The 20,605-nt window shown below is 35.5% G+C and overlaps 1 protein-coding gene across 5 annotated transcripts in view; it reads left to right on the top strand.

Moving 5' to 3' along the window:
* The window catches only part of TXLNG (taxilin gamma), a 57,079-nt gene extending 36,726 nt beyond the window's left edge, over nucleotides 1–20,353 (top strand). For 3 of the 5 annotated variants that reach the window (XM_021007408.2, XM_021007413.2, XM_021007410.2), the window contains exons 2-10: nucleotides 1,766–2,069; nucleotides 3,850–3,941; nucleotides 6,115–6,285; nucleotides 9,294–9,488; nucleotides 11,250–11,369; nucleotides 13,384–13,458; nucleotides 14,976–15,068; nucleotides 18,386–18,481; nucleotides 19,816–20,353. In XM_021007408.2, coding sequence (XP_020863067.1) covers nucleotides 1,766–2,069; nucleotides 3,850–3,941; nucleotides 6,115–6,285; nucleotides 9,294–9,488; nucleotides 11,250–11,369; nucleotides 13,384–13,458; nucleotides 14,976–15,068; nucleotides 18,386–18,481; nucleotides 19,816–20,148 — 1,479 coding nt within the window. In that variant the 3' untranslated portion in view covers nucleotides 20,149–20,353. Of the gene's footprint in view, nucleotides 1–1,765; nucleotides 2,070–3,849; nucleotides 3,942–6,114; nucleotides 6,286–9,293; nucleotides 9,489–11,249; nucleotides 11,370–13,383; nucleotides 13,459–14,975; nucleotides 15,069–15,263; nucleotides 15,377–18,385; nucleotides 18,482–19,815 lie in introns of those variants that run through there. The other 2 variants (XR_002328382.2, XM_021007411.2) reach the window with 2 other exon arrangements.
* The last annotated feature ends 252 nt before the right edge of the window (nucleotides 20,354–20,605 follow it).

The following is a 20,605-nucleotide window of genomic DNA, read 5'->3' as shown; positions in this document are numbered from 1 at the left end:
ACATTATTTTATTTGCATATTGAGACTTAGTTTGAGCATTATTATCCCAAATAGGTAATTATTTTTTGAATGCGTGACTTTAAAATGCACGCATTCTGAGTTTGTCATATTGGGCTGAATTTTTTCCATGGTGTGAGCTATGTACATCTTAAACTTGATAAGCATTAGTGGGCAAGCAGATTCCTATTCCATAATTGAGTTATACCTGTAGCATTGCAAAGTATCTTGCCTAAAAGCAGATTCACTCTAGAATTCAGGGGTGGGGAAAGGTTGCCAATTTAAACAAAAATCCACTTGAAAGAAAGGTTAAGTTGCTGTTTTTAGTGTTAGTGGGTTTTTTTTCCCGTTTTCCTGACTTTTGGGGGGAAATTTTTAAAAAAAATTTTTTTCTCGCTTTATCTTTTGCTTTTACATTACCTTCATTATTTAATATCACCTTTCTCCACCCTAAGCAATTCCTTGTATTACCAACGGACTCTTTAACTCTATGTACATGCAATAAATATTCCATTCCCAAAGCTTCCATCTTCTACAAGGGAAGGGAGGCACACTTTCTCAATTGTTAGTAATTTTAATATTGATGTTACTGTTGGAATAATTGATAACCCTTTTCAGTTACTTTTCATTACTGTAGCAAGTTATAAGGAGAAAAGGCAGCTACCAGTCAGTTTATTTTTTCTAGAGTTGGTAGGTTGACTTAGGAACCAAAATTAATTATAGCTGTTGTAAATAATGGCTGCAATAATATAAGAGCTATTATTTCTTATAGCACTTTATATTTCCCTTTAAGGTTTGCATTTGTGAGCTCATAGGCTTGGAAAACCTTTCAAGTATAGGTGCATATGTATCTTGTATTATACCACAAAGAATTGCTCTGCCCCACTAGAATTCTTTTTAACAAAGGGGTAAGGGAAGCCTTCTTCATCAGGTTTTTCATTTGAGGGTTCAGAATTTGGTTTATTCGGCTTCATAAAGACATGGGGCTACAGTGGAAAGTGGATTATATTTGGGGTCAGGAGATCTGAGTTCATATCCCAGTTCTACCATTTAGCTTACTGGGTAGTGACACTGGTACAAATTACTTTTATCTTAAATGAGGGGGTTAGATGACTAATATGGAAATAATGTTTAACATGATGGCACATGTATAACCTTTTTCATCTTGGGGAGGAGAAGGGAGGAAAAATTTGGAACTTAAAATCTTATAAAAATGAAAGTTGAAACTATATTTACATGTAACTGGAAAAATAAAATACTATTTACAAAAAAATAATAAAATAAATGAGGGGATTGGTCTATGTGACCTGAGATTATTTCTAGCTCTAAGTCTTAGATTCTGCTTATGTAGGTACATGCTATAGAGAAAAGGAATGACAGATGATACTTTAGATTCAGAAGTAAAAAGCTAAAGGGAATAAGATGATTTTACTGTACTTAATATATCTCACTACAGAAGTAAAAAAAAGTGTGCTTTTTTAAAAGTTGGAAAATTTGTTTCTGTAAATGTGGTTAGTACACTTATTAAGTGTCAAGTTTTTGTATTGAGATAAAATTAGATTTTGTAGCTTGATAAAACTATTCATTGTCTTAATACAATTTATGTCATTCTTTTTCATTTGAATCCCATTATATTTAATGATCCAAGGCCTTGGCAAAACCTAATAGCTTTTTAAAGTCACCTAGTAATACATTGGTTCTCTTATTGGGAGAGTAAAGTGTCTCAAATACATTTATTAATTTATTTAAATCTTTCTCTCTTTTCTAGTTCATAATTGGCACAATGGAAGAAGCTGGAATTTGTGGCATAGGCGTAAAATCTGATATGTTAAGCAATGCTCAGCGAAATGATATTCTACAACATCAGGAATCTAATTGCCATGATTCAAATAGCAAAAAATCGTTAGAGGAGGTTGAAGAGAGTAACTTTTTAACCAAGAGCAGAAATTTAGTCAGCACAGCATATTGCACACGAGAATCAAGAGAGGAAACACCTGGTCGAGAAGCTCGGACAGATCCACCGGATGGTCAGCAAGATATAGAGAGTGACAAAAACAAAGAAAAAACTTTAGGTAAATGTTTTTGGCTTTAGGGACTTGTTCTCCATTACCGTTATTTAACTAAATTATTTTCTAATGACTTGGCTTTGTAATATAATCAGTATCTCTGTATCACAATATAACATTGCCTTTGGTCAGGTCATTCTACCTGTCTTACAGACCTGAGTCATAGATGAGCTTCAGCATACATGAGTTTGAAAGGAATTGACTTATTAAACTAGATAGAAACAGCTACAAGATTGTCCCTTTTTCTTTTGAAATGTAATCCAACCCCATAGGCCCAGGGAACTTTTACTACAAACATGCAAAAGTTCATGACTTGTGCTGCTGTATACTAAAGATGAACTTTCTTGTTTGTAGAGGGCGAATCTAAAATGGACAAACTTAGTGTCTTCAGTGAATTAGAGGCAGGCTGTTGAAATGGCCCTAAAGCGTCTTTCATATATTACCAGTGATAATGAAGGATGGAATAATATGAACACTATTATAAAAAAATTGATTTTAAAAAGCTATTAGCTTCAGTCTTTTATTAGAGAAGTCACTTGGAAGTTGATTGTGTAGAAATTAATATAATCTTTGTTTAAAAATAATGTTGAAAATTCCCATGGTTTTCCAAAGAATTGGAGGTTCTAATTTACAAGAGTTTTCCTCCTTGTAGTGTGTCTTTTGGGAATAAAATGGTGTTGTAATATCTTAAATGAATGAAGTTTTAAAAATCTTTCTTTAAATTACTTATCGCTTGAAATGGTTGGCCTCCACTGTTCAATGCTCTTTCTGCAATTCTATGCTTACCATTTTTTCCAAAACAAAATTTGTAAGCATTGTGTACTTTCTAGTGCCCTACTGTACTAAAAGAAGATAAAACTTGTAATTGTTATCTTAAAACTAATGGACCCAGTTTTTATATCCAGGGTATAATGTAGTAAAGGTTTGAGGTAAAGAAATTATAATTATAAGTGAAGCTCAGAACTACATTTCCTGAGTTTTTCCATATTTGCTATTTCCAGTAACATGCTGTGTTTAAGCTTACCATTTTATTTGTGTTGGCCAATTCTAGATCAGTTGCCAATTAAAATTTCATTTAATGATAACATAACAGCATTTACACAGTGCTTGGCACTATGCTAAGCATTTGACAAATATTATCACATTTGATACTTACATCAACCTTGGGTGGTAGGGAGGGGAGGTACTATTATTATCCCCATTTTACAGTTGAAGAATCTGAGGCAGACGGTTAAATAACTTGCCCAGGGTCACACAGCAAGTGTGTGAGGCCAGATTTGACTTTTGGTTTGATTTGGGTAGGAACTATTACATTAAGTGTCATTGAATCTGGGCATAAGAATTCATGTTGTTTCAATAGATTAGTGTTGGAGGGAGATTAAACTATATTCTCCGACTATGGAGAATACTAGCCGAAACTCTTCTAAATTCTTTTCTATATGGTACTTGGTTAGGTAGCTTTTCTTTCTTTGACATTCTTTGTAGCTTGTATAACATGTTATTTTGAATACCTATATTAAGCTTTAGGAAGGTAAATGGATTTTTTTTGTATTCCTCAATTGTGTACGAAACTAGTAGAAAAGATGAGGTGAATAAATTCTGAATTCTATGCCTTGTGATGTTTGAGGATTAAAAAATTTTCTTAATTACAGGAATTTGAATTGTTTCTAGTTTCTATATATAATAGTAAAATCAAACTCACTATATATTAAAAATGTCCTTTGGTGTGATATGATACCCATACTTTTTCCCTAATACTCATTTGGCCTTCATTTTATTCTTTCAGGAAAGGAAGTTTTATTGTTGATGCAAGCCTTAAATACCCTTTCAACTCCAGAAGAAAAATTGGCAGCCCTTTGTAAGAAATATGCTGATCTTGTGAGTAGTATTCATTCTGTGGGGAAACTATCACATATAAAATGTGCCAAAATGTATAGTAAGTTTAAAAATTCTGCATGAATTAGAACAGTCTTGATCCTAAAATTTTCCTGGGCAGGGGGTGGGGAATTTAGAGAGGATTGGTTTCTCTGCCCTTATTTAATTACATAACTAAATTTAGAGGATATATATGATAGAATGAATAGAGAATTTCCAAAATTAAGAGAGTTATCTCAGGTAGTACCAAATTCATAATGGTTTAAGTAATAGTATATCATAGGGCAGTAAATCATTTATCTGTTATCTTTTCTGTAAGTGATTCTAAAACAGTAGTAGGTAGGTTGAGTGCTCAGACCATTTGGATGGAAGCACATATTGAAGAAGGTGGAGTATTTGGTAAAACAGTACTCTTGTGCCACCCTGACAGCAAACTAGACATGCTTAGAAAGGTAACATTGGGATACTGGATGTTGTCTTCAGTGTTCCCACTGTCTTTTGGGAAGGAAATTTGAGTTAGAAAGCATAAGGTCGTTCTAGGCCTAACCTAGTTCACTTTGGAGCCTCATGTTTTCTTATTTTCTTTTTTTTGTTGGAGCCTCATATTTTCTGAGACATAAAAGCCGAGAACAGTTTACTTTGACGTTGTCAACCTGGAAATCCTGCTATTCTGTGTGAAAATGATAGAGGAGATAAAATGTTACAGGAACATTTAATTATAACAGCTTTCAATCTATTGTATTATGCCTTTGCCTTTCCAAAAATATTTATGCAATCATTGATTAAAGTATTATTTTGATTCCTTGGTCCATTAATAAACCAAGTAACAATTTTATTAATGATTGGCTTATAAAAATGAAACTAGTAGTCTTTTTGTGGCAGAGCTGAAAAGTTGTTTATATTTGCTTGAATAAGATTTCTTCTACTATTGTCCCATTATTTGAGAATAGCCTGAACAGGAAGTTTTAATAGCTATAAGATCTGTTGTTGTTTTTGAGCTTACAAATATGCATTCTTTTTTCTTTAATATTTGGGGGGGGGCACTAGACAATGGGGTTAGTGACTTGCCCAGGGTCACACAGCTGGGAAGTTCAAGTGTCTGGATTTGAATTCAGGTCCTCCTGACTCTAGGGCTGGTGCTTTGTCCTACAAATATGCATTTCTGTAAATTATCTTCTTTTCAGTTCAGAAAATCCTTAAACTCAAATTATCAATCCGTGTCAGTCATGAAATTATGCTGAAGTTTGTTGCTGTATTCCTATAGTTAGGACTAATTCCTTTAGTCCTAAAATGTGATGATTTGTTGTAGAATGTGGATCTATAAATCTGTCACCTCACCAACCTTCTCCCTAATAAAACAAACAAAACAACAATAAAAGCAGAACCTGAACCTTAGGGTTTCTCTTGGCTAGCCTCTCATTTTGTATGTGCTTTGTTGTAGATCATGTAGTAGTAATGGGGACCCAGCTGTTCTGACTATAAATCCAGTGATTTTTCTGTTACCCTACACTGCCTGCTCATTGTATCCTATTGACCCATCCATGTAGAACAGTTAACTGTTTCTTTCTTAGTTGTAATTTTGGAGGCCATTTTAGAAAAATTGCTTTGTATGCTTGAATATGTTGATTCTTGAAAAGGCTGTCCAATTGCCTGCTGCTTTTTAAAAAAGAATATTAGAAAACTGTGATCATCGTTGCTTTTTTTCTGAAACTCCACTACTTTACATCTTAGCTAAAAAAAAAGAAGTAAGAACAGATTCTGAATAGAAAGAAAAGGAGTAAAAGTTCTAGAACTGGGAGGGACAGTTTTAGAGATTAACTGCTTTTTATGTTGTTTCTCTGCCTCCACCCCCACTCCTCATGCAAAGAGTTTGAGGAGTTCAATTTCCTAGCTAATTAAACGGTATAGGTAGAACTGTGACTAGTCTTTTGATTCCTAAGCCTGTGTCTTTTCTGTTATACCATGCTACTATACTCAAAGCAGGGGAGAGATGATTTGGAAGCAGAGATTGTAGTACTGATTATATGAAACTATTAATGTAGGTGAAATGTAGGTAAATAAAGCATCATGCCATATAATGTTTCTCATTTTGCATTTCTTTTGGATTTCATGGCACATATCCATTAGCTGACATGTTCTTATACTTAATAAAATGTAAGATACTTCTTAATTTCAGCTGGAGGAGAGTAGGAATGTTCAGAAGCAGATGAAGATTCTTCAGAAGAAGCAAGCCCAGATTGTGAAAGAAAAGGTCCACCTGCAGAGTGAGCACAGTAAGGCTATTCTAGCGCGAAGTAAATTGGAATCTCTGTGCCGGGAACTTCAGCGTCATAATAAGACATTGAAGGTGAGTTTGTAATTTTTACAATCAGGATCATAGGACTATGTTTATTTAGTCTGTAGAGTATCAAGCTGTTTAATGGTTTTTTATTTTAATGAAGACTGTTAGTTGCCTGACAAGTACAAGCATGTTTTGTTGTTCTTACATCAAGTTCTGAAAAGATGATTGTGGTCTGAATGAGACTATTTTATGACAATGGAGACAATAGTAGGTTTTTTATTGTGTTTGGGTGATATTCTCCTGGATTATAGCAGCAAATGTTTATTACTTGAGTTCCATAAGAATTTCATTGTAATTGTATTAGATCAAGAAAAACCTTATATAGAAGGTGATTTTGCTGAATCTTAAAGGAAGCAAAGTTCCAAAGTATTAGGGAGCCTGAGAGATCAGAGAGCTTTGGAGTTTATTGAGCAGGAGACTGACATGGCCTGTGCTTTAGGAAAATTACTTTGGCAGTTGGGTGGAAGATAATTTTGAGAGAGGAGAGACTTGACAGGTAAACCAGTTGTTGTAATCCAGGTGAGAGCGAATGAAGATACTGAACTAGGTTGGTAGTTTTATGAGTAGAGAGAAGGGGACAGAGGCAATCTGATGTTACCAAGATAGAATCACCAAGACTTGGCGACTAGATTGGTGATTGTGGCTTCATTGAGGGTGTCCTTCAAACCTAGTATAATTCCTAGGTTGAAATTCGGGTGAATAGAAAGATAGTGGTGTCCTCGATGATAATAGGGAAATTTGTAAGAGAGGGGAGTTTTGGGGAAATATGAGTTCTCTTGTTGTTTTTCCCATCTCCATTTCTCCAATCCATCCTCCACATAAGCTGTCAAAATACTCTTCGTTAAAATGTGACCATGTCTAAAACCTGCAGTGGCTCTATTATTGCTTCTAGGAATGAAATTTCAGTTTGGCATTTAAAACCGTTTATACTTTGGCACTAACCTACATTTCCAGAATTATTTAATTTTCTTTCCTTTCATTCAGTGTTTCAACCAAACTGATCTGTTTAAGTGTTCTTAGATCTCAACATTACAGCCCCATCCCCATGCCTGGAATGCACTTGCTTTTTAGAAACTTTGTGGTGAAGGGCAGGATTCTTATTGTGGCTTCCACCCTCTGTAAAAGAGGCATTGTTGGTACCATGCTAGTCAATTTTTTGCTCTCAGTTTATTTGGATTTGGAGTTGAACCTTAAAGGTAGTCTAGGCCAGTGATGTCAAAATCAATACCCCTAAACTGTAGATAAGGATCCCTACAGGTTGCTCATTAACTTAGAAAACCACATATCTTTATTCCTTTTAAAAATTTATTTTGTTAAATATTTCCAAATTACATTTTAATTTGGTTTGGGTAAAAGTCAGGTGTTGTGAGCCATTGTGTTTGACAGCTCTGATCTAGTCTGGTCACTTCATTTTTACAGATGAAGTAACTGAGGTACAGAGAGGTAAGAGTGGTGGAGCCTAGGTTTAAACGACTGGTCCTCTGACTTTTAACCCAGAGAAGACTCTTTCCATTATTGTAGGGTACTTGTCAGTTACGTCTTTGCCAGCCAGGAGGTAAAGTTTAAGTGTGAGTAGAATGTAAGCTTCTTGTGGGGAGGGGTAGTTCTCTTTTGGTTGTGTTTTGTTTCCCCAGTGCCTAACAGGGTCTCAAACAGTGCCTTACATAAAGGAACTTAATGTTTTGTTGAGTTGAATAGAATCCCCTGGCCCCAAGCCTCCTGGGTGATGTGCTCGGGTTAAGAAAATGGATGGTAATGCCTATTTTTCTAAGACTGTTGCCTAGCGGAAAAAGAGACTTGAACTAAGATTTGAACTCAGTTTCATGAAAAGAACCATATTTAAGTATCATTTTTCTTTTTTACAGTTTCCTTTGGTTGCAAGTGAAAAAGAATTAAGTAGGTAGGAAGCAGGGTGGTTTAGAATAAAAATGAATGTTAGAAGTTGTAGTAATTCATCTTAATCATATAGATAATTTTTATACTCATATTCTAATCCACTATTCAAAAATAACACCGTATTTAATCTCATTATGTTTCCTAGTACATGGTATTGGAAATGGTAATTTTAAATTAATACATATTTCTAAGAACCTGACTTCTTGGCTGTGCTCATATTTTTGTCACTTGATTCATTATTCATCACAAAGTTGGTTATTACCTAATTAGGTTTTATGGTCATGCTATTATCATGATATCCTGTATAACTAATTTAAATTGGTCTTGGAAAAACCCAACATTGTGTGTGTGTGAAATAGTATTGGAGAGAAGAGCTAGTACCATAGGAAAAAATGAGTGATTGGCTGCTGTGTAACATGCTTTTGCAACTTTATGAGGGGGTTAATGATATGATTGTGGTTAGGGCAACTTAGAGGAATCATCAGTGGTGTAGTAGATAGGGACCTGGCCTCAAAGCCAGAGTTCAAGACCCTCCTCAGATGTGTACTTGGCTACATGACCCCCGAGGTAAGGCATTTGAGCTCTCAAGGCTGTAGTCACCTCTCTTCATGACTACAAATTGGAGAGAAAGTACCAACCTAAATTGGGGGGAAGAATTTCCTTATCTGGGAGTTCCCTTCTACCAATGACATTACAAGTCTAGTGCATCTGTGTAGAGCCAGTTTATGTGAAGTACACCTGAATTCTTATTTATGCTTACGGATACAGAATGTGTATCCTGACAGACACTAAAAAGTTCTTTTAATTTAAAACAATCTTTCACCCTTCTGTCATGTGGTTGTCTTCTGACAGACTATATGAGGTTCAGTCAGATAAGAAAAATGCATGATCTTCCAGGTCTCCGTAGTTCTCATATTCATATGGTTAAATGTAAGTATTCTATAGCAGATAGCATTTATTACCTAGAGAAGTCTTGGCTGTTTGGTTGAAATCTTAGCTTTTTACAATATGTTTCCTCTCTGTTTTAGTCAGGATCAAAATGGAATGCTTAATGTGAGGGTTTCTTATCAATAAGCTTACATACCATTAATTAAAAAAAAACTGTTTTGGACGTAAAGGAAGAAAATATGCAGCAAGCACGAGAAGAAGAAGAAAGACGCAAAGAAGCAACTGCACATTTCCAAATTACTTTAAATGAAATTCAAGCTCAGCTGGAACAACATGACATTCATAATGCTAAACTTCGACAAGAAAACATAGAATTGGGAGAGAAATTGAAAAAACTTATTGAACAATATGCATTGCGGGAAGAGGTAAATGAGTTTTAGTTCATGGAATAATTTATTAGAGGAAAACATTTATTGGTACTTAAAATGTGATTTAAATCATTGAAATTTTGTAAACAGTACATACGTACCATATACTATATGCTTAACAGAGTCACATAAATGGAATTAAAATGTGAAATCTGTGAACAGGTGGTCTAGGATTTGTTTGGAACTGGGGTTTGTAGACTAGGTTCTTAAAAGTGTGATGCATTTCTCCCTGGTCTTGCTTCATCGCCTCCTCAGCTTTCATATATGAATATTGTTTATAGCATATAAATTGTTTACCCAAACTAATAGAGTCTCTAGGACGGACTCTACCTTCCATTTAGGTTTTTCTACTTTATTTTCATTTGACCTTTTTTCTCCAATATTATGAAGCCAAGATATCAACAGCTGTTTTGTCTAATGTGTCACATCCATCGAAATAATGAGTTAAAGAAGTACAAGGCTTGGGAGTGGCAAGTGGCTCCAAGTGGCTCTTTGTTAATTTTCTCCCTGGCCGCTTTCATTGTTACCATCGTAGGCAATGATAGATAAGGCAAAGTCCAAGGTATAGGCAGAGAAAAGATACTTAACTGGGCTGGTTGTTTTGGTATTCAGGTTTCCAAAGTGCTGTAATTATATTTTTAGAAGCATCAGATTTATGGCTTTTAGTTAAATAATTTTTTAAAAATTTATATCCTTATTAAAATACTTGATGATAAATGTAATAAAATCTGAAAGGGTTAAACTGCAAAAATCAAATTGTATGTTACACTTTGAGCACAACCTCTTGAAATCTGATAATATTCAATTCTATTATTGTCTTCTAATTTTATTTAAATTTTCTCATTTTATGACATAAAAGAATGGTATGTCTAATTTCGATTACAGATAAGCAAATTGAGAAATTTTGTGAAGTGTTGTTATTGGCTTGTATATTATCAGAGTGAACTACTATAATTTGTTTTAGATGTTAATGATTTAAAAGAAATTTTCTCTGATGTACTTAATCTCTTTATTTTGGAAGTTATTCAGGGATAGCATTGCCAATTTGTTGGCTATTGGTTCTTGTTATTTGCAGTTATAAATAGTTTCACTGCAATGTTTACTCAGTACTAAATCAAGTATTATAGCATTCCTAAAGCTTTCATGAGACATTGTGCTTACATTTACAAAGCATACTATAACTATAACATAATAAACTATTTTAATGCCACAGTGTGGACTGGTTGATAAGATGTTTGGAAAGTTTAGCAGAGAATGAAAAACATACTGTGTGCTGGATATAAGAAATATGCTATGAATTTACTTAGCAATTTGAGTTACTTATTCATTTCTTCCAGATCCATTCCCTCCCAGATACAGGCTGAGACTAATTTTAATCAAGTATAGAAGCAGGCAATCGAAGGACTCGCAACACTCCATCTCTAGTTTTGCCTTCTCTACTAGTACCTATTTACCCATTGTACCACTTCCACATCTTAGGCCTTGCAATGGGTCCTGCTTATTAATTAGCTCTTTTGGTCTCAAACTACATGATATATCAGTTGCATGTAAAGTAATGAGGCTACTTGCACAGGCAAAAGAAAATTAGTCATTGCTTTGTAAAGTTACACTAATTTTTAAGTATTATGAGTAACTAAATCATCATTGTATGTAGAATGTATTTGACATTTGTTGATATGGTACTTATAGTGTAGATTACAAAATACACATTAGTATTTAAATAATAGGTGACAGCTATGAAATTTTACTTTTCTGTAGCATATTGATAAAGTGTTCAAGCATAAGGAACTACAGCAGCAACTTGTGGATGCCAAACTTCAGCAGACAACACAGCTCATAAAAGAAGCTGAGGAAAAACATCAAAGAGAGAGAGAGTTTGTAAGTTCCGGGGATTGGAAGAGGGAGGGTGTCAGTGGTCAATATCTTGGTTCATTTGTAATATTTAAATTTAAATTTTGAGTTATTTAGGGATAAATAGCATTTGAGGAAATGTTCCTTGTTTTTCTCCCATCCATGTTAGTTGTATAGGTTTGTCACTACTTAATATGCTACAAAGCAGGCCCTAGCTTTGGTTTTATTTGAACATTCTACTATAATATGATCTGTTAGAATAATAAAAAAGACTATCAAGGCAGTTTTTATTATATCTGTATAAGGCTTTTAAAGTTCCCCTATGGATGGTGTTCTGCAGTAGTAGTATTAAATTGTCTTGTGCCATTGTGTATTTCAAAAGGTTTATTAAAATTTTCAAATTTTTAAACTATACATTATCTTGAATGAATGAAAAATATTTACCAGGTGCTCACCCTGTACCCAGTATCATTCTAAGAGGTAGGGATACAAATAGAAAGGCAAGAGTCTGTATGCACCTTAGATGGTCTTCATGAGTTTGGCTATTGAGAAACAATTCACTCTGTAGCAAACCTAGTGAATTTAGTTGTTTCTTATATGATAGTTATACAGATGCATTACTAAGTCTATACAAGAGGCTGTTTCTGCTTGATGGGAATCAACCTGAGCATTGTGTCTTGCTTCAGGAACTCAAAATCACCTTGCAGTAAGTCACTAGAATAAGATTTTAGTGGAAGAATCATAAGCACTTATATTGAGTGTTGAGTGTTGTGTTTTCCTCTGCATTTAACATATTTCTGTAGCTTTTGGTATTTGGTTTGTATATAGAAACATTTCTTTGAAGGGCCTCCTTGATAGTTAGAAATGTGACTTGCTCACAAATGGGAGTTGCTCACCAAAATGTGTCTGATTGAAAGTACATTTTAAACATCTTTTTTTTGCGGGGGGAGGTGAGACAATTGGGGTGAAGTGACTTGCCCAGAGTCATACAGCTAGTGAGTGTTACATGTCTGAGGCTGGATTTGAACTCAGGTCCTTCTGACTCCAAGGCCAGTGCTCTATCCACTGCACCACCTAGCTGCTTGTAAACGTCTCATTTTTTCAAGGTTTACCCACTCTTCTGTCTTATTATGCTTTAGTAGAAACCTAATAATGAAACTGCAGTTCAAGTAAAATACAATTGAAACTTTTCATGGAGCAACTGAGTGACTTTGTTATACCATAAAGAAATTTCTTCTGCATTAAGCAGTATATTTTTTCTCAACAGTCTTGGAGCTGGAAGAAGGGATATCTCTTCTAATCTGCTTATTTTGCGTTTTAGGAAATTGGGGCCTAGGAAGAAGTTACTTGTTCAGGGTCTATAGCTAATTTGGTCTTCAACTAGATTTTCAGGGTAATTCTTAATTAAAGTGAAAAAAATCGCTTGATGAGAAAATCTGGTTTTTCAAGTACTAGAGATAATCGCATGAGCAGGGAAAATAGGTTTTTTGAAGTACTATTAGTGTGTCATAGTACTTGCCTTTTGTTAGCCTTCAGGAATATCCAATTTATAGTAATGTAGACCACTTAGTAGCATTAAAAGAGTTAAAAAATTAACTCCTGGTGGCTTAATGACCACCAAAGCCAAGTCATTGATTTAAAAACTGAACAACTATTTGAGAAAGAAATACGAAATGAATGGGAACGAGCAACCAACATTTGTTAGGTCTCAAAGAATTCAGATAAATGACGGTAGTGGAAATCAAGAAGAACTGACCTTTTCAAGGATTTCAAATGTTCTGTAAATTACAATTTATCACAAAAGGACGGTTATTTCCAGGCGCCATCTACGTAAAAACATGGGTAAAGCAAGTTCTTTATAAATAGGTTATAGACTTCAGTGGCACTTGTTCTAAATGAATATTTTACCTGAAGATATAATTCTTACCTAAAATATTTGAGTATGATTTAATTTAGATTTGTATTTACTAATAATATATACCACTTTATTACCTTATTATCAGTATTAGTATTTGCCAGGATGTGTTTCTATCTTTTCCAGTTGGTAAAAGAAGCCACAGAGTCGAGGCACAAGTGTGAACAAATGAAGCAGCAGGAAGCACAACTCAAACAGCAGGTAACTTGGAAGAACGAATGAATGGTAGGCTAATTTTTAATGCAAAAGTATTGAGCAGTAGAGAGGAAGATGCTAAATACCTGGTTGTAAATCATTACGAGGCTCATGGCCAGCCTGGACCACAATGATGACATAGGTACAGTCTGTCCTCTTGTAAGTCAGGGTAGCTTTTTCTCTCTGTCCTCCCTCCCTGCTATACCAACCTCACACCTCTGTGGTATCTGTTCTGTTTCTTGTTCTTGTTCTTAGTTGGCTGTCAGCAAGTTAGTGTTAACTAAAATCTCCAGTAAGAGTTAATTACTAGATAAAATAGGGCCTTTCCCCTGGTGTCTCATTGCAAAAATTAGTATTTTTATTTTAAAAGTGGACTCATAAAGACTCAAAAGTCTCCAAAGCCCAAAGGAATGAAGGTAGTAGAGTTGATATTGTGGGTGTAGTCATATTTTTTCAGGCTTTCAATGAGAACAGGCATGGCAGGTGCATATACCCTATCTGACTCCCTTCTCCCAGCTTCTTATTTTTACCTACCGCTCAGTTCATGAGAATTTCCCAGGGTAGTATTAGAAGGCATAGATTGGTAGCTTCTCTCAATCCCTCAGTTCACTGTTTTGGGGAAGGGATTATGGACAGGGGTAATTTGCTAGCAGATGCTGGCTTCCGACTTAGCAAGAAAGTAGCAAATGAAGATTTGGCATGACATTACCAGTTCCTAATTTATGCAGATAAAAGCAGAAAATGGAACCTTGTTAAATTTCTCCTCTGCTCCCCAGTACTTGGTACAGTGCTAGGCACATAGTAGATGGTCAGTAAATCTATTGGCTGATTGTTTGGTAAATTCACACCAGTTTTTACAAACAGATTAACACTGTAAAGATTCATCCAGTTTCTCCATCTTCTACCCTTATTCAGCTTCTCCTCTGTTTCTGAATTCTTACTAGGAATGACCTTGCCTTCTTTCTTAACAGGATACAAATTTTGTAAGCCTAAAACAACTTTTCTTAGTGAGTTAACTTGGGTTTTGCTTCTTTGGGGTTAAAGTACTTAAACAGCAAGTGACAAAAATCATCAAGAAACTTTTAGAATTTTTTAATTGTAAATAATAGGAGGGTCAGTAGTTACTATCATGGCAACAGTATTGAAAACAAAAGTGCTGTATGAACAGTTTATAGCTATTGTCGTGCTTCATTTGTTGTATTTGACTTAATTTATATAAATATATATATATGTGTGTGTGTGTGTGTGTGTGTGTGTGTATATATATATATGTATATGTAATAGCATTTCAATAACTGGTTGACTAAAAGGGATCTGTTATGTGGGTTATATATAATTCATAGAATGTCCAAGGTTTGGGATAAATTTTGCATCCCTAATTAAGAAGTAGCTATAAGGTCTCATTTTTACCTAATAGTTCTTTTAAAATGGAAATAATGTTTAACCTTTATTGCTCAGAAAGCCTTTGTCTAAAGCACTTTTTAATCTGAGACTCAGAATATTTAATATTTTTTTCCCTATAGCTTTCTCTTTATATGGATAAGTTTGAAGAATTCCAGACTACCATGGCAAAAAGCAATGAACTTTTTACAACCTTCAGGCAGGAAATGGAAAAGGTACTAGCAGGATTTTTAGTAGATTCTTAGGATTAATTATCCCCAAAACACAATTTATTTAAGTTAGTGTTATTTTAAGTATGATTATAGCTTGTATGGACATACCTAATTATGGGAGTCCTTTTTTTTTTTTGCATTGACTTACATACACTATCGTTTCAGAGATGTTTTACATTTATGATTTTCCATTGGCAGTAACTCAACATTTACCTGACCTTAGTCAATACCTCAAGTGGTTAATTAATGATCTATTAACACAGTTAAAATGCACTGAGGGAGCTTCTTATGTAAAAGAACACAGGGAGTTCGTGAGTATTTCAATTAATTATGTAATTTAATATAGACAACACAGGGTACATTTGTATTTTTACAGTGGTTAAAATTTATGGGTGAATGATATGGATTTTTCTAACTCTTAATGGAAATCAGTATAAAAGTTAACTATGTCAGTAAATTATTCTTGTCCCTTTATTACTCCATCAGTGTGGCATTTTGTTCTCTCCCTCTCTGTTGCCCAATCCCCCAGCCAACATTTGTGGGAATGGATAAATTCTAAGAAATCTTATGGCCCAGAATGTTATTCCACAATAATAGCATGTTAAAACTGGTACCCATTAGAGTGGGTGAGATTGGCTTCAAAAGTTTGGTTATAGATTGTGGTTGCCTCATTGTACAAAACATGTATGTCTTTCCCATTCCACTCATTGTCTATCATCATCTCCCCTGTTCTCATCCTTACCCCCCCCCTTCCAAATTATGAAGGTTTTGAACTGAAATGTAAGAGTATTGCAGTCATTGATGACTAAGAGAATTTGTTTGGACCAGTTTTTACATTTTGGTCCATCCAAATGTAGAACAAAGATGAAAATAAAGAATTTTAAAATTGACTATTCTGCTCGAGGCTCCTTGGAACCTGGATAGAGGCAGAAGGGTTTCCTGTTTCTGTCTGTTTCTAGAAATCTCTGTAACAGTGGTAATACATGCCGCTTTTGGAAGAGCAGTTTTATGTAGTGAAGATCAGTTAAGTCCCAAATTTGTAATACTGAAATTCAAGTATTTTAGAAGGGTTATAGATATCAACTTTACTCATGGATCTGTAATCACATTGTGAAGAGTCCCTCCAGTGATGCAGATTACAGTTCATTTGTGTTTGCCAGTCATACTGAGTGACTTGTCCTTCAAGAAGTAAATAATAATAATAATAGTAATAATAATCTTCCCAATAGTTTACCGAAGAGGTCCCACCTAATCCGCTGGGGGCATTGTTGAAATTTCTCTTGACATCACAAGCACACCAGTGGAACACACAGACTATCATCCATTGGTTATCCTTGCCGTGTCACAAACCTTTATTTTTCCCCCGTCCCACAAATTGTGTGCCTTAACCATGTTTTACTGGTACCATGAGGAGAAGGTAAGTTGTAACTAAGAATCTGCCTTGAGGGTTGTTTAAAGCTAAAGACTTCTCCGCTGGGGTACAACTCCCTTCATAACAAAGGCCATCTTGATTAACCTTATCATAACTGTTCTCACATCTTCCCCTCACCTCATTTACTAAAGAATTTTGACTTCTTATAAATAATACAGCATTCATTGGCAAATTTAAGTAATGTAGACCTCCTCCCCACTTCCATCTTCCTTTCTCCCTGCTGAGTGCTTCACTGTCTTCTTAGTGGGATGTTCGTAAGGGAGGGAAAAAAACCCTATTTTCTTTAAACTGTAGTAGTTTGTGATACTTATGTGCATATATAGACACATATGTATGTGTATGTATGCATTAGTGCTGTTATTATGTATGGTTTCCTCTGAAGGTCAGGAAAGCCATTTTCATAATATGGCTTCCTTAGTATGGTTCCAGCTGCTACCACGGCTAGTTTATAGTCATCCCTCTGTTATTGGCAGTTCAATTCAGCAAGCATTTATTAAGCACCTACTATGCCCAAGGCACTGTGCTAGGCACTTGTTACATAAAGATATTGACACTTCTCTCGAGGAACTTAGAGTGACATTTAATTTAGACCTGGAAGTAAGGGGAAGTGGGGCCAAGGTTGTGTGAACAAAGGCATAGAACTGGAAGAGGTCAGGATGCAATTGGGAGGTCAGTGAGTCAATCAGTAAGCATTTAATAAGTCAAGTGTGTACTATTTGCTAGGCATTTCTGGGGACACAGATACAAAGAATGAGACAACCTCTATTGGAACATGGATTTTATGAGTGAATGAGCATTTATTAAACATTTACTATGTATAAAAGCACTGTGCTAAGCGCTGGGGATATAAATAGAAAAGGAGATGATCTCAAGAAGCTCACATTCTAATAGGGGAGTAGTATAGACAAAACTGGTGGGAAAAGTTGGAGCCAGGTGGTGGAGGGTTATAAAAACTGAGAATTTATACTTGATTCAGAAGGAACAGCTGCCATAGGTTTTTCAGTAGAAGAATGACTGGATCAGAGTAGTGTGTGAAGAAGATCTCAGGCAGTGGTGTGAAGGATAAACTGGAGAAAGGGTAGGGGATCAAATGAGGGTGGTTGGAAAAGAATTGGAGAAAGGGAGACAGGTTCTAGGAAGATTTCTGAGTTGAATTCAGTTTGGCAACTTATTTGCTGTATGGGAGGGAGAAAGGACAAGTTTTCAAGAACACTGAGATTTCTTTCCATGGTCACGGGAGAATGAGGAGGTCAAGAGATATAAGGGTAGTGTCCAGCAGGTATTTGCAAATAGGGAATTGGAACTTGGAGGGGAAATTGTAAGTGGAGATGTAGATTGATGAGAGAGCTGTGTAGAGGAAGTAACAGAAGCCATGGGAGTGAATGGTCACCAAGGGAGAAAATAGAGCCAAGACTAACCATAGAGAAGTCCACGTGGACAGTCAGGAGAATGAATGAACTGGTGAAATCACTGAGCAGGAGTGGTTAGAGCTGTAAGAGAATGGCAGTGTAGTATCTCAAAAACCAAGGGAGTAGAAGGGCATCAAGAAGATAGATGGCTGAAGTATGAAGACTTGTGTGGCAAGGAAGTGGATGCAGTAGTTGTAGACAATAGAAATTAGGCAGTGAAGGGAATAAAGAAATTTGTAAAATGCTTTAGCAAGATCAGGGTTGCTAGGAATGGTTTTAATACAGGAGACAAAATATTGAGGTAAGGGGATGTGCGTCTGAGATTGGTAGACAACTTTCCCTTTTCAGGATTGGGGTGGGGCAAAGTACACAGGAAGAAAATAGCCAAATTGTTAACATTTTATAAAATTCTTCAGTTTTAAGAAATAAAGCTATGAAAATTTGTCTTGGTCAGTAATTGTGTATTGAATAATTCTCAGATGACCAAGAAAATTAAAAAACTGGAGAAAGAAACAATAGTCTGGCGCACTAAATGGGAAAACAACAATAAGGCACTTCTGCAAATGGCTGAAGAGGTGAGTATGACAGAATATGTAACTCTCATTCATTCCTCTCTTCTATATGTACCTACCAAAGTCAGGGGAATTTTTTCAATGCCTGGAAATTCCTTTCCATAGCTACAGGGAAGATTGGGTTTTTTTTTGGGGGGGGTGTTTGTTTTTTTGGTTTGTTTTTAGGCAGTTGGGGTTAAGTGACTTGCCTAGGGTCACACAACTAGTAAGTGTCAAGTGTTTGGTCTGAGGCTGGATTTGAACTCGGGTCCTCCTGACTTCAGGGCCCGGGCTCTATAACCACTGTGCCACCTAGCTGCCCTGGGAAGATTGTTTTGTAATCAAGTTTTTTTATGAACATTGATACCTATGTAAATGTGTTAAACTTCTGTGAAAAAAGTATTCAACTTGCTTTAATATTCTATTTACTAAGCCCATTCTTACATGGGAGATAATTAAGAATTCATTCCTTTCCATCCCCTGCATTTTATAGGAATAAAAATTACTTCTTGGTAGCAGAAAGTCATGACCTAAATAAACGTCCTTCTGTCTTGATGTAGCCTCAAAAAAAGGAAAAGGTGGATAAAAGATTAAAGGGGGGAAAAAGCAGTAGAAGTATTTTGTGTGTGTGTATGTATGTATGTGCGTATGTGTATAAAGTAGCCTCAGGAGAGTTAGTAGAACTATGTCCAGCCACATTTTCAAAACTCATTGCTGTTATTGGGGTGGGAGAGAAGATGGATCTGGGTAGCTAGGTGGCATAGTGGATAGTGTGCCAGGCCTGAAGAAAGAAAGATTCATTTCCCTGAGTTCAAATCTGGGCTCAGACAATTAAAAGCTGGTTACAGGTGACCCTGGACAAGTCACTTAATCGTGTTTGCTTCAGTTCCTCATCTGCAAAATGAGCTGGAGAAGGAAATGACAAACCACTCCAGTGTCTTTGCCTGGAAATGGAGTCATGAAGAGTCAGACACAACTGAAAAATGACTCAAGAACAAAAAGGGTATGGTTACAGATATTTAGCTCTTTATACAAGTGAAAAAAAAATCAGAATTAGTATATAGAGTGCTGAATATTTTTATGTTGGAGTTGAAACTACTGATGATTATACTTCTTAAAGACTGTTAAATTTTGGTTGAGATGAGGAAACATGAATGTTGGCAGGCTAAGTGTAAATTGCACGCTTTGGTAAAACTATGACAGTGTCTGTTATTTGGCCATCTAGTTAGTATTTACATGGAGTTGATGTCAAAAGGTAGCACTATAATACAGCTTTGTGATTTGGATGAAACTTTTACAACTCAAGAGTTTAATAGCCTAATTTGTCATTTAACCAGTTTTGTTAATTTTATTTATAGAAAACTGTTCGAGATAAAGAATACAAGGCATTTCAAATAAAACTGGAGCGTTTAGAGAAGCTGTGCAGGGCTCTCCAAACAGAAAGAAATGAGCTCAATGAGAAGGTGGAAGTCCTTAAGGAACAAGTCTCTGTGAAAGAAGCAGACATAGATCAAACTGCGCCTGTGTTACAACCATGCACTCTTCTTGATTCCCACAAAAAGCTGAAAACTCCCTCTAAAAAAGAAATGAGGATTCCCTTAGAGGCTGAGCACAATGCAACAGATGAAGGCGATGGTTTTCAAGAGACTGTGTCCATGAGTTCTGTTCCTGACACTGATTCAGTTGACTAAAATGAAGTGTAAACACTGTATTGAGAGATATATTTTGTGTATAACTTTCTCTGTTGGTGGTAACTATTGGTTTTGTGGTGAAAATTTTCTTACTTTTTCTACCATATCTGTATTTTCTTAGAACTACTGGACTTATGTGGTACAGGAAGCTGCCTAGCAGCTTTTGAATAGTTTTAATCTATAAATTTTCCATAACTGTGTTGCACATCTGCCTCATTTTTTCCCCTCCTTTCATAAGAATGCATGTGTGTGTTGCCTTGTCCATCTTTTCTCTGCCCCCTGCACACAAAAATCCATAATTAAGTTTTTCATTAAGGGATACATAACAGGCTTACATACCATTAGCAGGAATCTGTAGTGGTAACATTTCCTTAATATGAAGATACTGTTTCTTGGTATATTAATGTAACTTTTCACCAAACAAAAAAAAAACCAAACACAATTTGTAGAAGACACT

Source organism: Phascolarctos cinereus, unplaced genomic scaffold, assembly GCF_003287225.1.
Source record: "Phascolarctos cinereus isolate Bilbo 61053 unplaced genomic scaffold, phaCin_HiC Scaffold_726;HRSCAF=1367, whole genome shotgun sequence".
In the NCBI taxonomy this organism is placed as follows: domain Eukaryota; kingdom Metazoa; phylum Chordata; class Mammalia; order Diprotodontia; family Phascolarctidae; genus Phascolarctos; species Phascolarctos cinereus.
The sequence above is the reverse complement of the archived record's forward strand: the minus strand, read 5'-3'. Positions and strand labels throughout refer to the sequence as shown.